Source organism: Sarcophilus harrisii, chromosome 5 (genome assembly GCF_902635505.1).
Source record: "Sarcophilus harrisii chromosome 5, mSarHar1.11, whole genome shotgun sequence".
Taxonomy (NCBI): Eukaryota; Metazoa; Chordata; class Mammalia; order Dasyuromorphia; family Dasyuridae; genus Sarcophilus; species Sarcophilus harrisii.
The window spans coordinates 17,727,441-17,742,213 of NC_045430.1; the positions used below are offsets into that span (position 1 = coordinate 17,727,441).

Consider the following 14,773-nt stretch of genomic DNA (forward strand, 5'->3'; position numbering starts at 1 on the left):
CTGGAACCAAAAGATTCCAATAATCCCATGATCTCTAGTTCTTATACCCTAAACCTTTCAAGCTTGTCAGTGTCCTTCCTAAATAAGAACCCCAAGAGAAAACAAGATGTCCCAAATGTGGTTTGAGTGGGACAGAAGACCAGAAGCTTTTGGGATCCCTGTCCTGGTCACTCTGCTCTTAATCCAACCGAAGTTGGCCCTAACATTCATGATCATTCATCATGAGTTTAACTCTTATTCTGCTTATACTTTGCTAAAACCTTAGGTCTTTTCCCCAGGTTTTTGACTAGTCATACCTCCTTCATCTTCCATCCGTGAAACTAATTTGTTGAATCCAAATGTAAGACTTTATGTTTCTCCCTATTCAATTGAACCTCCATAGATTCAGCTGGATATTGTAGCCTGTCAAGGTCTTTTTTGTCCTAACTCTGTGGGCTAATGGATGAGCTATCCTTCCAATATTTCTGCTGTCCCGTTTCACCGACTGTAGTAGATGGTAGGTAGTTCTTTTCCTTTGCAGTGTGGGGGACTTGACTGACTTTAGCTCCAGGCTCTCTGACCCACCATCCCTGGGCAAGACTAGATGGCTTCCAAAATCCTTATGCCCTGGCACCTGTGTTCCCTTGGAGCATTGGACACATTGTCATTTCCTTAGACCCTAAAGATTGAAGCTCTTTATCTTGGCTCTATTGTGAAGAAATGTTCCAAATTGGCATTCTCTTGACTTCCAGGATCACTGGGCAGCCACATCTCCTTACATCCCCTACATTAAACCCATTGAAAGAAAAAGACAAAAACAGCGACCATGGTTCAATTAGAAGTTAAAAATAAGACACATATAAGCCGATTCTCTAAACCTTCCATTGTGAGGCTTGGCAAGACACTGCTCGGAACAGATGGCGCTGTGGAAACAGCTGGATCCCAGAGTAACACCATAGAAAAACCTGAATTCATTAAAATTCTCGGGTGAGAGCAGCATGTCAGCAGCTATTTGTGCACTTTACATCCACCCAGGTCACAGGAAAAATAGCTCCTCGTGTCTTCATACATGTTTACCACTGCTTGGTTTGAATATTACAGGAAGGAGAGCTCAAGTCCTGAACAGCCCACCTGGGTGAATAACAGTTTATGTCAATTAAGAAGGAAAGAGGGAGGGAAGGAAGGAAAGGAGAGGAGAGGTGAAGGTGGGAGAAGGAGAGAGGAAAGAGAGGAAGAGGAGAAAAGAAAGAAGGAAAAGGAAAGTGGAAGCTAAAAGGAAGAGAGGGCAGGAAAGAAAAGGGGGGGAAAGGGGAAGGAAAGGAAAAGAAAGAGAAAAGGAAATGGGAGGAAAGGAGAGAAGAGGGGAGGGGAAAGAAGAAAAGAAGGGAGGGGAAAAAGGAAAGGTTAGAAGATGGAAGAAAGGATGAATAGAAAGAAAGGAAAGAAGTCACAGAATATTATAGTTTTAGAGTTGGGAGGGAGCATAGCATTATCTGGACTAATCCATACCTCCCTGTAATAAGAGGTCACCTAGCTTCTGTGTGAAAAGTATTACAGGCTTTATTTTCCTATACCTATATTAGTTGAGAAAGATATCCTACTCCAGGTCTTGTCTGTATAATTTTATTCCTATTATTTTCATTTCAGGAAAATGTAAGCCATCTGAAGACAAGAACTGGTCTGCTTTTCTTGTCATTGTATGTCCAGAATCTCCAAACATACATTAATTACTTTTTTCATGGGATTTGTGATTCCCTTGGTATAGAGAGCTCCCACTGAGGGAGGACTGTAGGGGTACACTGTTCCATAACTTATCACCTTTGAGCAATGCTAGGGGCCCTGTCACTGAGCCCAAAGTCAAACAACTAGCTCCAGTTAGAGAGAATCAGGATGAGAGGACAGACCAGTTTTGCTGCCTCTGAGATAAGTTCTCCATTAGCCACCATGCAGTTCAAAGAAGTCCTTCAATAAATATTTATTGAATTCTTGAATTGATCCATTTAATTCAACATACATACCCCGCCACCCAACAGCACAGCCTACTATGCAAAGCCTCCTTTCTCTGCAGATGGAGGAAGGGAAGACTGATCAAAAAAGAATATTAAATATAAGGGGTCATGGATGGAAAATCCCATTGGAAGGAGAAAGTGTTTTCTCCAAAAGTGAAATCCCCTAGAAATGGATGGCACCGGCATGACACCCACCAACATTCTAAGTCTAGATGCCACAGGGCAAAAAAGAGGAGGAATGTAGCCCACGGCATGCCCAGGTTCAGAAGCACTGAATGGCTTAATTATGCAAAGTCCCAGATTTCCTTGATTTCAGAAATGGAAAGCTAGAAAAACATTGAAATTAATAGAGAAAAGGGAGACCCATCTTTCTTTTTTTCCACTTAATATTTTACTTTTCCCAAATACCTGTAAAGACAGTTTTCAATATTTATTTTTGGAGAATTTTGAGTCCTAAATTTTCTGCCCTTTCTCCCCATCCCAAGAGAACAAACAATCTGATTGTATACATACAATCATGTTAAACATATTTAAGGGAGACCTTTGTTGGCTAGTGCTTCTCTCATTCATTTAATACTTCAAATCCCTCCAGATTGTGAGAAACACACACACACACACACACACACACACACACCATTCATTTATCCATCCACTCATTCATTCATGAACTTAATATTCTTTTAATCAATTAATATTAATTCCGTCAATCAATTCAATCCTTCAATCAGAAAAGATTAAATCCTTAAGATGTGCTGTATATTGTTCTTTCTTATACTTCACTGATAGGGTGCAAGCAAAGATCTCCTGTAAGAGGTTCCATCTGGGCTGAGCTTTGAGAGAACTTGGGGGTTCTAGGGGATGGCAGTAAAGACAGTGTACATTCCAGGTATGAGGGATAAAGATCACATTGGTGAGAAATGTAATGTCAGAATCCAGGGAATAAGATGTCACTAGACCTGTACTCTGGGCTTTTTTAGCTTGATGGGATGATGATAAAAGGCTCATAAAGTGATAGAAAATACTTTGAAAGTCAAGTTCAACCTTCTTCATTAAAATGACTTGTCCACAGTCACATTAACTTACAAGTATCTGCAGCAGTATTCGAACCCAACACTTCCCCCAAACTGTCATACTGCTTCTTTGGACATTATTCTCTGTTGACAGTCCTTCTCAAAACCAGGGTCATTTCCACAGCAAAAAGAGCCATCAGGAGTAAATTTTAGGAGAGGGAGATAGAAAGATCAACAAAAAGTGAGTTCTTTTTTTACTCTACTTTCGAGAAAAACAGAACAGTGTTGAGTATATCTTTATTTCCCATACTTATACAGTGTCTGGAACATAGCAAATGTTTGTTGTTTTGTCGATTAGATTTTTCTTGTCTAGTTGTATCTGATTCTTCATGACCCCATTTGGGGTTTTCTTGGGAAAGATTCTGGAATGGTTTGCCATTTCCTTCTCCAGATATTTGCCCATTGATTAATTGAATGCTTGTAGGTACTTGGTTATTTACATGTTGTCTCCCTGCTAAAAATGTAAAGCTCCTGGAAGGCAGGAGGTGTTTTTGTTCTTTATTTGTATTCCTAACAATTAACATAATTCCAAGAAAATAATAGGTTCTTAGTAAATGTTTTTTGATTGACTGACGGATGGTGAATGGTCTTCATTTAGTCAGGGAACAAATTATCCAGAGTTCTCAGAGATGGCTGAACATTAAATGAAATCCAAAACAAAATGTTGTCATGGAACTTGTAAGTGTTTTGTAGACTCTAAAAGGTTTTGAAGTTTAATGACACTTGGGCACTTGAGTTTTCTCTCATCCCCAAATTCTCCAGAAAGACTGACACTAAGAAAGGATCACCGGGTAATCCCTGCAATGAACTGCAGAATGACAGCAGAAACGGACAAGAGTGAATCATTGGGGACACACTCACTAGCTCTAACTAGCTTTGTGCCCTTTATCTGTTGACTGTGCAGTTTCAATGGGAGTCTTTTCATAAGAGGAACCATTTTTATCTTTCTCTGAATTCTCCCTCTTAACAGTGTTTGGTACATGCTAAGTGATGAATGAATGCCTTTTGGATTGATTTAATGAATTAATTTGGGAACTCACTTGACCTTAGAGTCTCTGTTTTTTCTTCTTTTAAAAAAGGAGATAGGACAAGGTGACCTCAAAGGCTGTTTCTAGCTCTAAATAGATGATGCTAATACAAAGTGGTGCAGTTGATCGAGTGCTAACTCGGAAACCAGAATGGTTTCTTTGCCTGAATTCAAATCTAGTCTCCTATACTTCCAAGTTGTGTGACTAGTCATTTAGCCAACTTTGCCTCAGTTTCTTCCTCTGGAAAATGAGGTGGAGAAGGAAATAGCAAACCACCCTAACATCTTTGCCAAGAAAACAAAAAAATGAGGTCACAAAGAATCGGCCACAACTGAAAAATGACCAAACAACAATACAGATTAGTGTGATGAGTTCAGAAGGAGTATACGATGCCATGAAGTCAGATGAAGAAGCAGAAACCTCTGGCTGAAAGAAATCAGGAAGGATTTAATGAAGCAGGGGGCTTCTGAACTGAGCCTTTGACCTTTATAGATTTAAATTTGGAAGGATCTGAGAAATCGTCAGTGTTAACCTGCTCGTTTTATAAATTGAATAATTTGTCCAGGGTCATACAGATGAGACCAGACTTGAACCCAGAATGTCCTGACTGCCCGTCTAGAGGGCTAAAGTACCTGATAAAGATGAGAAAATCAGCCTTCTGGTGTTAAGAATCACCCAATGTTCTGCCTATCACAAAGCCCAAGGTAAATCTAGGCCAAGCTTTTTCAGATGAAGAGGGAATAAAAACAAACTGCTTAGAAGGCCATTTCCCCCTGAGTTGAAATCTCCTTGGGCCACAGCTGGCTGCCCAAAGAAGTAATTTAGCAAATGCATTTGATCTCAGGAGAAATCTGTCTTTTGTTTTTGTCACTTGCTCATCATGTGCCCTCTGCTCACGGCTGTCCCTGAGTCATGTAGCGTTCAGAAACCATTAATGGAAGCACTCACCTCAGGTCCCGTGTCTTCTTAGAGAAATTGCTAGGACCCGAGGAAAAAAGGACAGAGCTTTGAAGAGCCAGGATTCTGGAGATCACAATGTCCAAAGAGTCCAGGAGAGACATCTTCAGATGTCTGCTTGCCAAGATAAAGACACAGTTTTCACCCTACCCATGGAACTGGAGAACATTGGGGGATAATAGGGGAAGGGGTAAGCTATAATAAATAAGCATATTTCACATTCTAACGGACTTTGAGGCTTCCAAAATGTTCTATGTACATTCCTTCGAATTAGAGTTCTAGAGCAGAAAGAGACTTTTGAGGTTATTTCATCACCTTCATTTCACAAATGTAGATATCAAGAACCAGAAAGGTTAAGTTATCTGATTCTCACAAAAGTGAATTGGGTTTTTGGTGAGGGACCCGGATACATATTAATACCTGCTCCAATTACTTTGCTCAGTAAGCTTGAGCAAATCACTTAATCCCCCCTTGCCTCAGTTTCCCCCTCTGTAAAACGAGAGGGTTGGACCAGATGCCCTCTAAGTCCCTTATATCTCTAAATCAGCATTTCTATAAATAACCCTATAAAGTAAGTTACCATTATCATCCACATTTTAAAGAAGAGAAAACTGAGAGTGAGATTGTTATTTACCTAGTATAGAGTTAGAAATCAACTCTATACTATATAGAGTTAGAAATCAAAGCCAAGTCTTCCTTAATTCAAGCTGAATTTGCCTCTTGCCTCTCTAATGAGCAGCCATTCGACACATTCACACAATGAGCAGAATTTAGAATCCCAGGAATTAATTGTTGAGTCTCAACTCTGCTGCTTCCTACTTGTGTGACCCAGGTAAGCCAATTAACCCCTCTTGGATGCAGTTTTTTCCACTGTAAAATGAAGTACTTAGTCTAGTTGGCCCCTGAAATCTCCTCCTGCTCTCAATTTATGATCCCATGGGCCAGTGGAATTGGGGCTAGATATCTTACTCTCTTCTCAGTTGTTTGAAAATCTCTTTCAGATGGAATCTTGTTCAGAGAAAACTCTCCTTGTATTCCCAATCTCGTTTCACTGAATATTCTCTTATCTTTTGTTTTCTTCATTCAGGCTTTCATTCTATGGTCATTAAGGTACCTAAACCACTATTCTGGGGGACTGGGTTTCAAAGGGGAGATAATGTAGTTGAGAAAATCTTTCATCTTGTGTGACATTGAATAAGGCAGTTCTGGCCCTCAATTTCCTCATCTGTAAGAGCACATTGGTTAGATAAGCTAAGTTCTAAGGACCCTTACAATCCTAAATCTGAGGTTCTACTATTCAATAACTAAACAAATGTCAGCCATGGGCACAGAACAAGTACAAAATAAAAAACAAAACAAAACAAACAAACAAAAAAATAAATAAATAAAAGATCTTTGCTCTCAAAGAGCTTATGTTCCTGGGATAGGATGCAGCATTTAGATGAATAACAAGGGAAAAGCAAGATAAGTTAAAGAAGGAGGGATCGCTAGCAAGGAGGGGAAATAGATAGAGGCGGAGCTGAATTGTAAGGGAAACTAAGGTTTCTAAGAGATGAGGGACAAGAGCATTCTAGACAAGACAGAGAACCTGGCAAAGGTGCAGAAGTAAGTCAGTTTAAAGAATAGTAAATAGTCCAGTGTGGCTTAAAAGCAGGGTACATGATGGAGAATGATATAAAATCAGTCTAGAAAAGATGCAAACCAGAGAGGTTTTTTTAAAAATTGTATTTCTGTTATTTAATACAAGGGCAGCTAGGGGTGCCATAATGCTTCAATGTTCTGGAGTCAGGAATTCTCATCTTAGTTCAAATCTAACCTCAGACACTTCCTAGCTGTGTGATTCTGGGCAAGTCACTTCACCCTGTTTACCTCAGTTTCTTTCTTTGTAAAAATGAGCTAGAGAAGAAAATGGCAACCTATTCGAGTATGTTTACCAAGAAAACTCCAAATAGAGTCACAGAGTTGGACACAAATAAATAATGAAATAACCACAAAATTGTTTAATTCTTTTTCCAAGAAATAAGGCTTGCTTTGTAATAAATTAGTATAATCATACAAAACAAATCTCCACATCATCTGCGTCTGAAAATGTAAGTGTTCTGTGCCAGTAACAATTTAATGAGAATTTTTAAAGAAATTTTATTTTTAAATTCAGTTCATTGCAACTGACTGATACATTAACTGTATATGTTTGTCTCTTTGCAGAGTTCTACATTCATAGTCGCCCCCTCTTAGGAGATCTATTTCCTCATTGCTTCTTTGGAGCCAATCTCATTCCTAACAATTATACAATATTCAGTTTCCTTTATTTTCACTTTCTTTTTTAAATATTTTTATTAAAATTTTTACATTTTTGATAGTCATTGTGTATATTGTTTTGTTCCAGGTAAAAGTTTTTAAATGTCGGCTTAAGGCATTTTGTTTGAGGAGCAATTGGGAGCTATCAAACATTCTTGAGCAGAGGAAGGAGAGAATTAAACTTTAGAATGTAAGCACTTGAGGTAGTACTTTAAAAAAAAGTGCTTAGCACAGTGCTTGGCACATAGTACATGCTTTATGAATGCTTTTTACTTTTCTTTTCCCTTTCCCCTTTCTCTTATAATAAGGATAGTTTCATTTTTGTACTTGTCTTTCCCCTGGTTTTTAATAATTGGTACCTGGCACTTAGTAGGTGCTTAAATGTTTATTGATTGTGTTGAAAGTGATGTTGATTCGGTATTCCACTGTTCCCAGTCCTGATTATTAATCATTGTTGGGGAAGGGGCTTGTGGGGAAGGAGACACTAAATCTGCAATTTGAGTATTATCTGCTCTTTGTCACATACACATACCTGCAAATTGCTACCTTGGGGAAGAATTGAGATATAAAAGCTCAGTGTCTTCTGCTGAGATGGTCCTATCTGCATTGCCTTTAACTTATCTATAAAGCTGGCCCTACCTTAAAGTCATTGTTAATCTTCAGTGATCAGCCCATCAATCTGTTGCTTCCTTGATGTACTTATAATAAAATCTTTTTAATTCTCTTTGTCCTGAGTTTTGCCTTATCAATCAAGGTGAAAACCCAAATGAAGATTTTTTTCCTTTCTGGGATTGATGGAATGATAAATGCTTGATGATTGATTGATGTTTCCCTTCCTCCTTGAGGGCCTGAGTTGTTTTGTTCTTGTCTTTATAACCCCAGCCCCTAGCTCAATATTTGGAATATGGTAGACACCAAGTAAATAATTATGGATGGGTTGATTGACATGAGTGTCAGGAAGATTAATTTAGCTGCCATATTGGAAAGCGAATTAGAGAGGGGAGATGGGAGGCAGAGAGGCTACCTCAGACGTCCAGGATGCTGTCACAGTAGTAATGACAAAGAAGGTGGGAGGGAATGACAAAGCCTCTTGCCTGAAGAAGCTACAGGGCAGGAGGAGAAGCTGGACACGCACGCAGAAGTACGATACAACTTAGAACATGATGAATTCAGTGAAGATGATAGAAGAGTATGAGACATACAAGGAAGGGGAGTTCCCTTCTGTCTGAGAGACTTCCTGATGAAAGTGATATCTAAAATGGGCATTGATCCAGGCTTCTAGTAGTTGGACCCCCATCCTTATCCAAGCTCAGAAATACTCCCTTCCTCAAGTAGGTCTCCATTGCGCCTTCATGCTCACATACAAACGTATGAATATTTTTTCTCATCCTTTTCCTATGAAAAAACTCTGTGCCAGAATGCTCCCAACACAACAGAAAGAGCTTGTTCTTTTGCAAGGAATCTTGCAGATGCTTAATCTGTAACATGGTACATAATTGCTTCTGCTCTTTTGCATGAGGGAGGTGGAGGGGGGAGATGTGCAGGCGAAGGAAGGAAGATAATCTAAATTGACTATTTCCTCTTGGGAGAGGAGATTATGGTTCCCAGGCAACCCATTTTGATTTCCTTGGGGAGACTTGGAGGTCCAAGCCCAGGCTCCCATCTATGCCAAGGAGCCAGCCTCAGACCTTGGAAACAAACATCCCCTACTGCTTCTTCTCTCTTGGCACCCAAAGAGATCCTTGAATTACGCCATTTTCCCAGGAAGGGAATCGGCAGGAACTGGTGAGATGAACCATTCAGTCTGTCACTTTCCTTTTGACCAGAATGTGAGAAAGTTGCACAGAATCCATCTTTGCAGCCTTTCCTCTAGTTTCTCAGGATCTTTGGATCACAGAAGTGGAGATGGAAGTAACCTCAGAGGAAACAACTTCAAGGAAGTGAGCTCATCTATTTAAGCACGCTTGTTTTATAGATAAAAAAATGAGATCCAGAAAAGCTAAAAGATGTGTTTGAGAAGACCCAGGTGGTCAATATCAGAGGTGGGGTTCACTGATTCCACAGCCATTGGCTAGTTAATTGTTTTCTTTCTTTTCTTTTTCCTTTTTTCTCTTTTCTTTCTTTATTGTGTGTATATAATATATCTATTTATGTATATATATACATACACACCTATACACTGCTGCCTTTTGCTGCCATTTAATACTTGTGTGATATTAGACAAGTCACTGCTTTTCACTAAATTTCTGTTTCTTCACCTCTAAAATCAAGGTAATAAGTTCATGATAAAGAAGCTCAGAGTTCAATATTTCCGGTTACTACCTGACTTGATTTTTCAGTCTGCACTGTTTGGTTTTATTTATTTAATTATGATGTGTGAAGAAACAAGTTCAAACCATTTTCTTGTTACTGTAATTTTACAGCTGTCACAGGCACACACAAAAAAATCCTGATTGTAAGTGTCAGCTTTGTTTGTTCAGCTCCAAAACTAACATCTGTTAGAGGCCCTGAGTTTAAATCCCACCTTTGTTATTGACTAACTATGTATTCTAAGATTTCACTTTGCTCACCAATATTCTTTTTATCTTTTATTTTTTTTATTTTTAATAGATTTTTATTTATAAGTTATATGCATGGGTAATTTTACAGCACTGACAATTGCCAAACCTTTTGTTCCAATTTTTCCCCTCCTTCCCCCCACCCTCTCCCCTATATGGCAGGATGACCAATACATGTTAACTATAGTATAGTATAATTTAAATACAAAATAAGTATACATGTCCAAACCATCATTTTACTGTACAAAAAGAATCAGACTCTGAACTATTGTACAATTAGCCTGTGAAGGAAATCAAAAATGCAGGCGGACAAAAATATAGGGATTGGGAATTCAATGTAATGGTTCTTTTTATCTTTTAAAGATCTAATGACACAGTTTCTTTGAGGATGATTCTCCTAATTTTATAGAGCTTAGCACCGTATCTGGCACATAGTAGGAGCTTAACAAATACTTATTGGCTGAATGACAGATGAAGAAACTGAATTTTTGAAAAGTAAGGTCATTTGCCCAAGATTATCTAATGGATCATATTCAAAGGCAAATTGGGAAACCAGGTCTCCCAGTTAATTACTTCACCAACAATGAGGATCGATAGGATCAAAAATTGAGAGCTGAAAGGACTTTTAGAGGTATGCTGGATCAATGCTTTTGTTTTCACAGATGAGGAAACTGACTCCCAAGTGCTTTGCCAAAGTAAATAGTAAATAATTATACAGTAAATAGGAAATAATTATACACACACACATAAACAATATGTAATGAAATTTCGGCACAATATAAATTTGGAATGTGTGTGTGTTTAAATAATTCAAATTTAACATGAAGTTCCAACATTGCTCTGCTTCTCTGTGTACCTTTTTGAACTCCCTTCTATTTATTATTTTTAGTGATTCATTGACATCCTTTTTAATTCCTTTTTTAAGTATCACTTCCACTACCTCCTACTCGATTCTCAAATATCCCTCCTTCCCAAGAAAGAAAAAAAATTAGCACCTTGTCTTGTAACAAATTAGTATAATGATGCAAAACAAATTCATATATATCATCTGTGTCTGAAAATGTAGGTCTCCTTCTCTGAGGTGTCTATTCACTGAGGAACTAGCAGCAAGGAGTACAGAGGGAACATGGGAAGTTAGGTCAGAGGAACTAGGGCTCACACACCTGCATTATTCCTTGTGACTCAGAGTATGAGACCAGGCAACTGGAGAGAGAGACTGCTGGGTTCTGAGATGCAGAGGAGATTAGAATGAGCAGAAAGGCAGAGAAAATCCATTTGGGGCTAAAGCGCTGCAGGGAGCTCATGTATTAGAGAGACTAGTAAGAACAATAAGTGATACAGAGTTATCCATTCATTAATACATTTCTTTGTTCCCTTTGCAGGGCAGTTTTATTCATTCCCTCACTCATTCATTCCCTCTCCCATTCAACAAGCATTTTGAAAATGACTAGTGTGGGCTCTGTTTTTACTCTAGTTTTTTTCCAACAAATATCTGTTAAGTTACTAGTTTGTACAAAGGTTCGGTCTTCCTGTTGCATTGACAAGGAGAGCAGTTTCATTGACTTAGTTTTTAGTCAGGACCTGAGTTTAAAATTGTTTTCAGAGACTTACTAACAGCATGACTCTGGATAAATCACTTAATTGCTGTTTGCCTCAGTTTCTTCCTGTGTTAAATAAGAATAATTATACCTACTTCCAGCATTGCTTTGAAGATTAAATGAAGTAATGATTGTAAAGCTCTTGGCACAGTTTTTGGCATATAGTAAATGCCATATAAATATTAACTATTGTTAATTATTAATATTAATCATTATCATAGCATCTTCTTCCTTATTTTTCTCCTTGTTTTCCTTTATCTTTTTCTTCATTGTTACTGTTGTTATTATTTTTATATTATATTTATACACACAGACACACATATATATATGTTTATATGTTATATCTTATTATGTTTCCCAATAGAAAGTGTCCTGATTTTCAAGTTGGAGGATCTGGGTTCAAATCCTGAGTCTTCAATTTATTGTCTGTGTGACTATGGTCAAGTAATTTCCTGTGGCTAGCAGTTTTCTCATTTGTAAAAGGAGTGTGTTGAGTCCTTCCATCTTCATGATCTTAGGAGGCATTCAAGGAGACAGAAATCATTTTCAACCTGAGAATTCAGGGAAAGTGTCCTGTAGATATTGCATCTCAGCTGAGTCCTGAAGAAAGATTGGAAGTATGCTATATAGAAGACTGAGGAGAAATGTAAGATGTTTCCACCTACTCTCCCAGGCTTATTTCACAGCACTTCCCCTTCCCACCCACTTCTTCTCCTCCACAGATACATCCAATCTATGTTCTGGTCAAATCAGCCCATTTTCTATTTCCTATCATCATACTTCCTACTGCCATTCCTTTGCCCAAGTTATACCCATGCATAGAATGCCTTCCCCACTTACTTTTTTAAAATCTTGAGATTCTGCAAGACTCACTTTAGATTCCTTCTCCAACATGAGGCCCTTCTTGATTTCTCTTTCCATCCCCAGGCAGGTTTTAATGTTCTTATTTATAAAAAATAAAAATAATGTGGATAGAGCACCAGCCCTGAAGTCAGGAGGAACTGACTTCAAATCTGCCCTCAGACACTTAACACTTCCTAGCTGTGTGACCCTGGGCAAATCACTTGGCCCCAACTGCCTCAGCACAAAATCTACAAATAAATAAACAAATAAATGAATAATAAAAATAACTTTTATACATACACATGCATGTGTACATATGTGTACATATAGGTACACATACATGCTTTTGTCTCCTCTCAGGAGAATATAAAAATAAGAAATTTTAGGGTTTGGTTTGGTTTTGTTGATATATCCACTACCTAGCATATACTTTATACCCAGCAGGTGCTTCATGAATTGAATTCAATTAATTACATTGAAAGTGGAATGAATTGGATTGTATGGAATCCATCAGAGAATGTGGTTTCAAATCTTGACTCTCCTATTTGAAGTACCTGTGACTTGGAAGAGGTCATTTCCCTTCTCTATGCCTCAGTCTACTTATCTGTAAAATTAGGAGGCTAGACTAGATTACCTTTCAGGAACCTACTAGTTTGAGATTTATGATGCCATGTTCCCTTGATCAATCTCGACCTCTTGAGAAAAAAATAAGGAAATAAAAGTGGGTAATTTGGGGTCTATATTAAGTAAAATGTCTTTTTTTAATAAGTAGGAGTTTGTAATTATATACTCCAACATCAGCCGCATAGTTCTGCAAAACTAATTCTACCCTGCTTTCTTTATCTTCATTATCTCCCACATAAGCATAATAGACAAGTGGGAAAAGCTTTAGATTTTGAATGAGAAAGCTCAAATTAAAATCCTGGATCCCTGGGTCTTACCCCTCTCCCCTTAACCTCAAGCCTATGAACCGATAAAGTGAGGGGTTTGGATTGGAAGATCTTTAAACTTGTCCATCTCTTTCTATCTCTGCTTGTTAGCTGCCTTTTTTTCCCCATAGAAAGGGAGAGCATCAATAAAGGAGAGAATTTCTTTTGTTTTTGCCATTAAAAAGCAGGCATGGAAACTTATGGAATACTGTGGCAGATGGCAATCAGCCTCACAGGCCCCAGAGTGTTCTCAGTCGCCCCCAAACTTCATTCTCCATGTTTCTTTTTTGCAGCTCCAGAAGCAGCTTTCCGAGCTGGATGAGGACGATCTGTGCTATGAGTTTCGGCGAGAACGCTTCACAGTCCACCGCACTCACCTCTACTTCCTGCACTACGAATATGAACCCACCTCAGACAACACCGACGTCACCCTTGTGGCTCAGCTCTCCATGGACAGGTATGGAGAGAACCTTCCCACTTTCCCAGAGCTTCCCTCCCTCACCTCAACTTCAACCAGATGGTGAAACAGTAGAAAGATCACAAGGCCACAGGTTTGAATGACATCCAAGGCCCTTCTTACCAGAACAACTTTGGGCCTAAGTTATTTAGTGTAAACTAAGAGATTGAGACTAGATGGCTCCTAATAAAGATATTCCTTCTATCTCTAACTCTATAACCCTGGAAACCAATTTAAATACTCACAAAGTCTTATGATGTTGATCTTTGCATAAAAAAAAAAAAGAAACATAGAATGATCTTTGAGCATGTATGCTATGCAAACATGAGCAAAAAGAGCTGGTCTGGATGGATGGATGGGTGAATGGAAGGATAGATGGATAAATGGATGCATGGATGGGTGGATAAGTGGATGGATGGATGGGTGGGTGGGTGAATGGAAGGAGAGATTGATAAATGGATGGATGCATGGATGGGTGGATAAGTGGATGGATGGATGAATGGGTGGGTGAATGGAAGGATAGACTGATAAATGGATGGATGGATGGGTGGATAAGTGGATGGATGGATGGGTGGGTGAATGGAAGGATAGATTGATAAATGGATGGATGGATGGATGGGTGGATAAGTGGATGGATGGATGGATAAATGGATAGGTGGATAAATGGATGGATGGATCAATGGATCAATGTATAAATGGATGGAGATATACATTATTAAGTACACATTTCATGCACTTAAAATGCACTTAAGTATATTTTCTTGAATGCATCATAGCATGATCTGTGCCAAGCACTGTACCAAGTAATTGGGAATGTGAATACAAAAACAGAGACCATCCCCGTTCTTTAGGAGTTATTCTAGTAGGGAAGGTAAAGTCAAAGGAGACAACATATATAGTGGAATGGTAACCCAGGGAAGAGTATTTGGGTTTGGAAAATTAGGAAGATGGTGAGTGGAGCCATAGGGAACTAGATTGATACACATTTTTGAGTAACAAATGCAGTATTGATTTGATTATGGTTTCAGAAGTAGCAAGCAGAGTAAT

At 38.6% G+C, this 14,773-nt stretch overlaps 1 protein-coding gene across 1 annotated transcript in view; it reads left to right on the forward strand.

The window, feature by feature from the left end:
* The window catches only part of LARGE1 (LARGE xylosyl- and glucuronyltransferase 1), a 566,453-nt gene that overhangs the window by 519,084 nt on the left and 32,596 nt on the right, over positions 1 to 14,773 (forward strand). Inside the window, exon 11 of the mRNA XM_003771101.4 lies at positions 13,563 to 13,726. Within this exon, the coding sequence (XP_003771149.1) occupies positions 13,563 to 13,726 (164 nt within the window). The remainder of the gene's footprint in view (positions 1 to 13,562; positions 13,727 to 14,773) is intronic.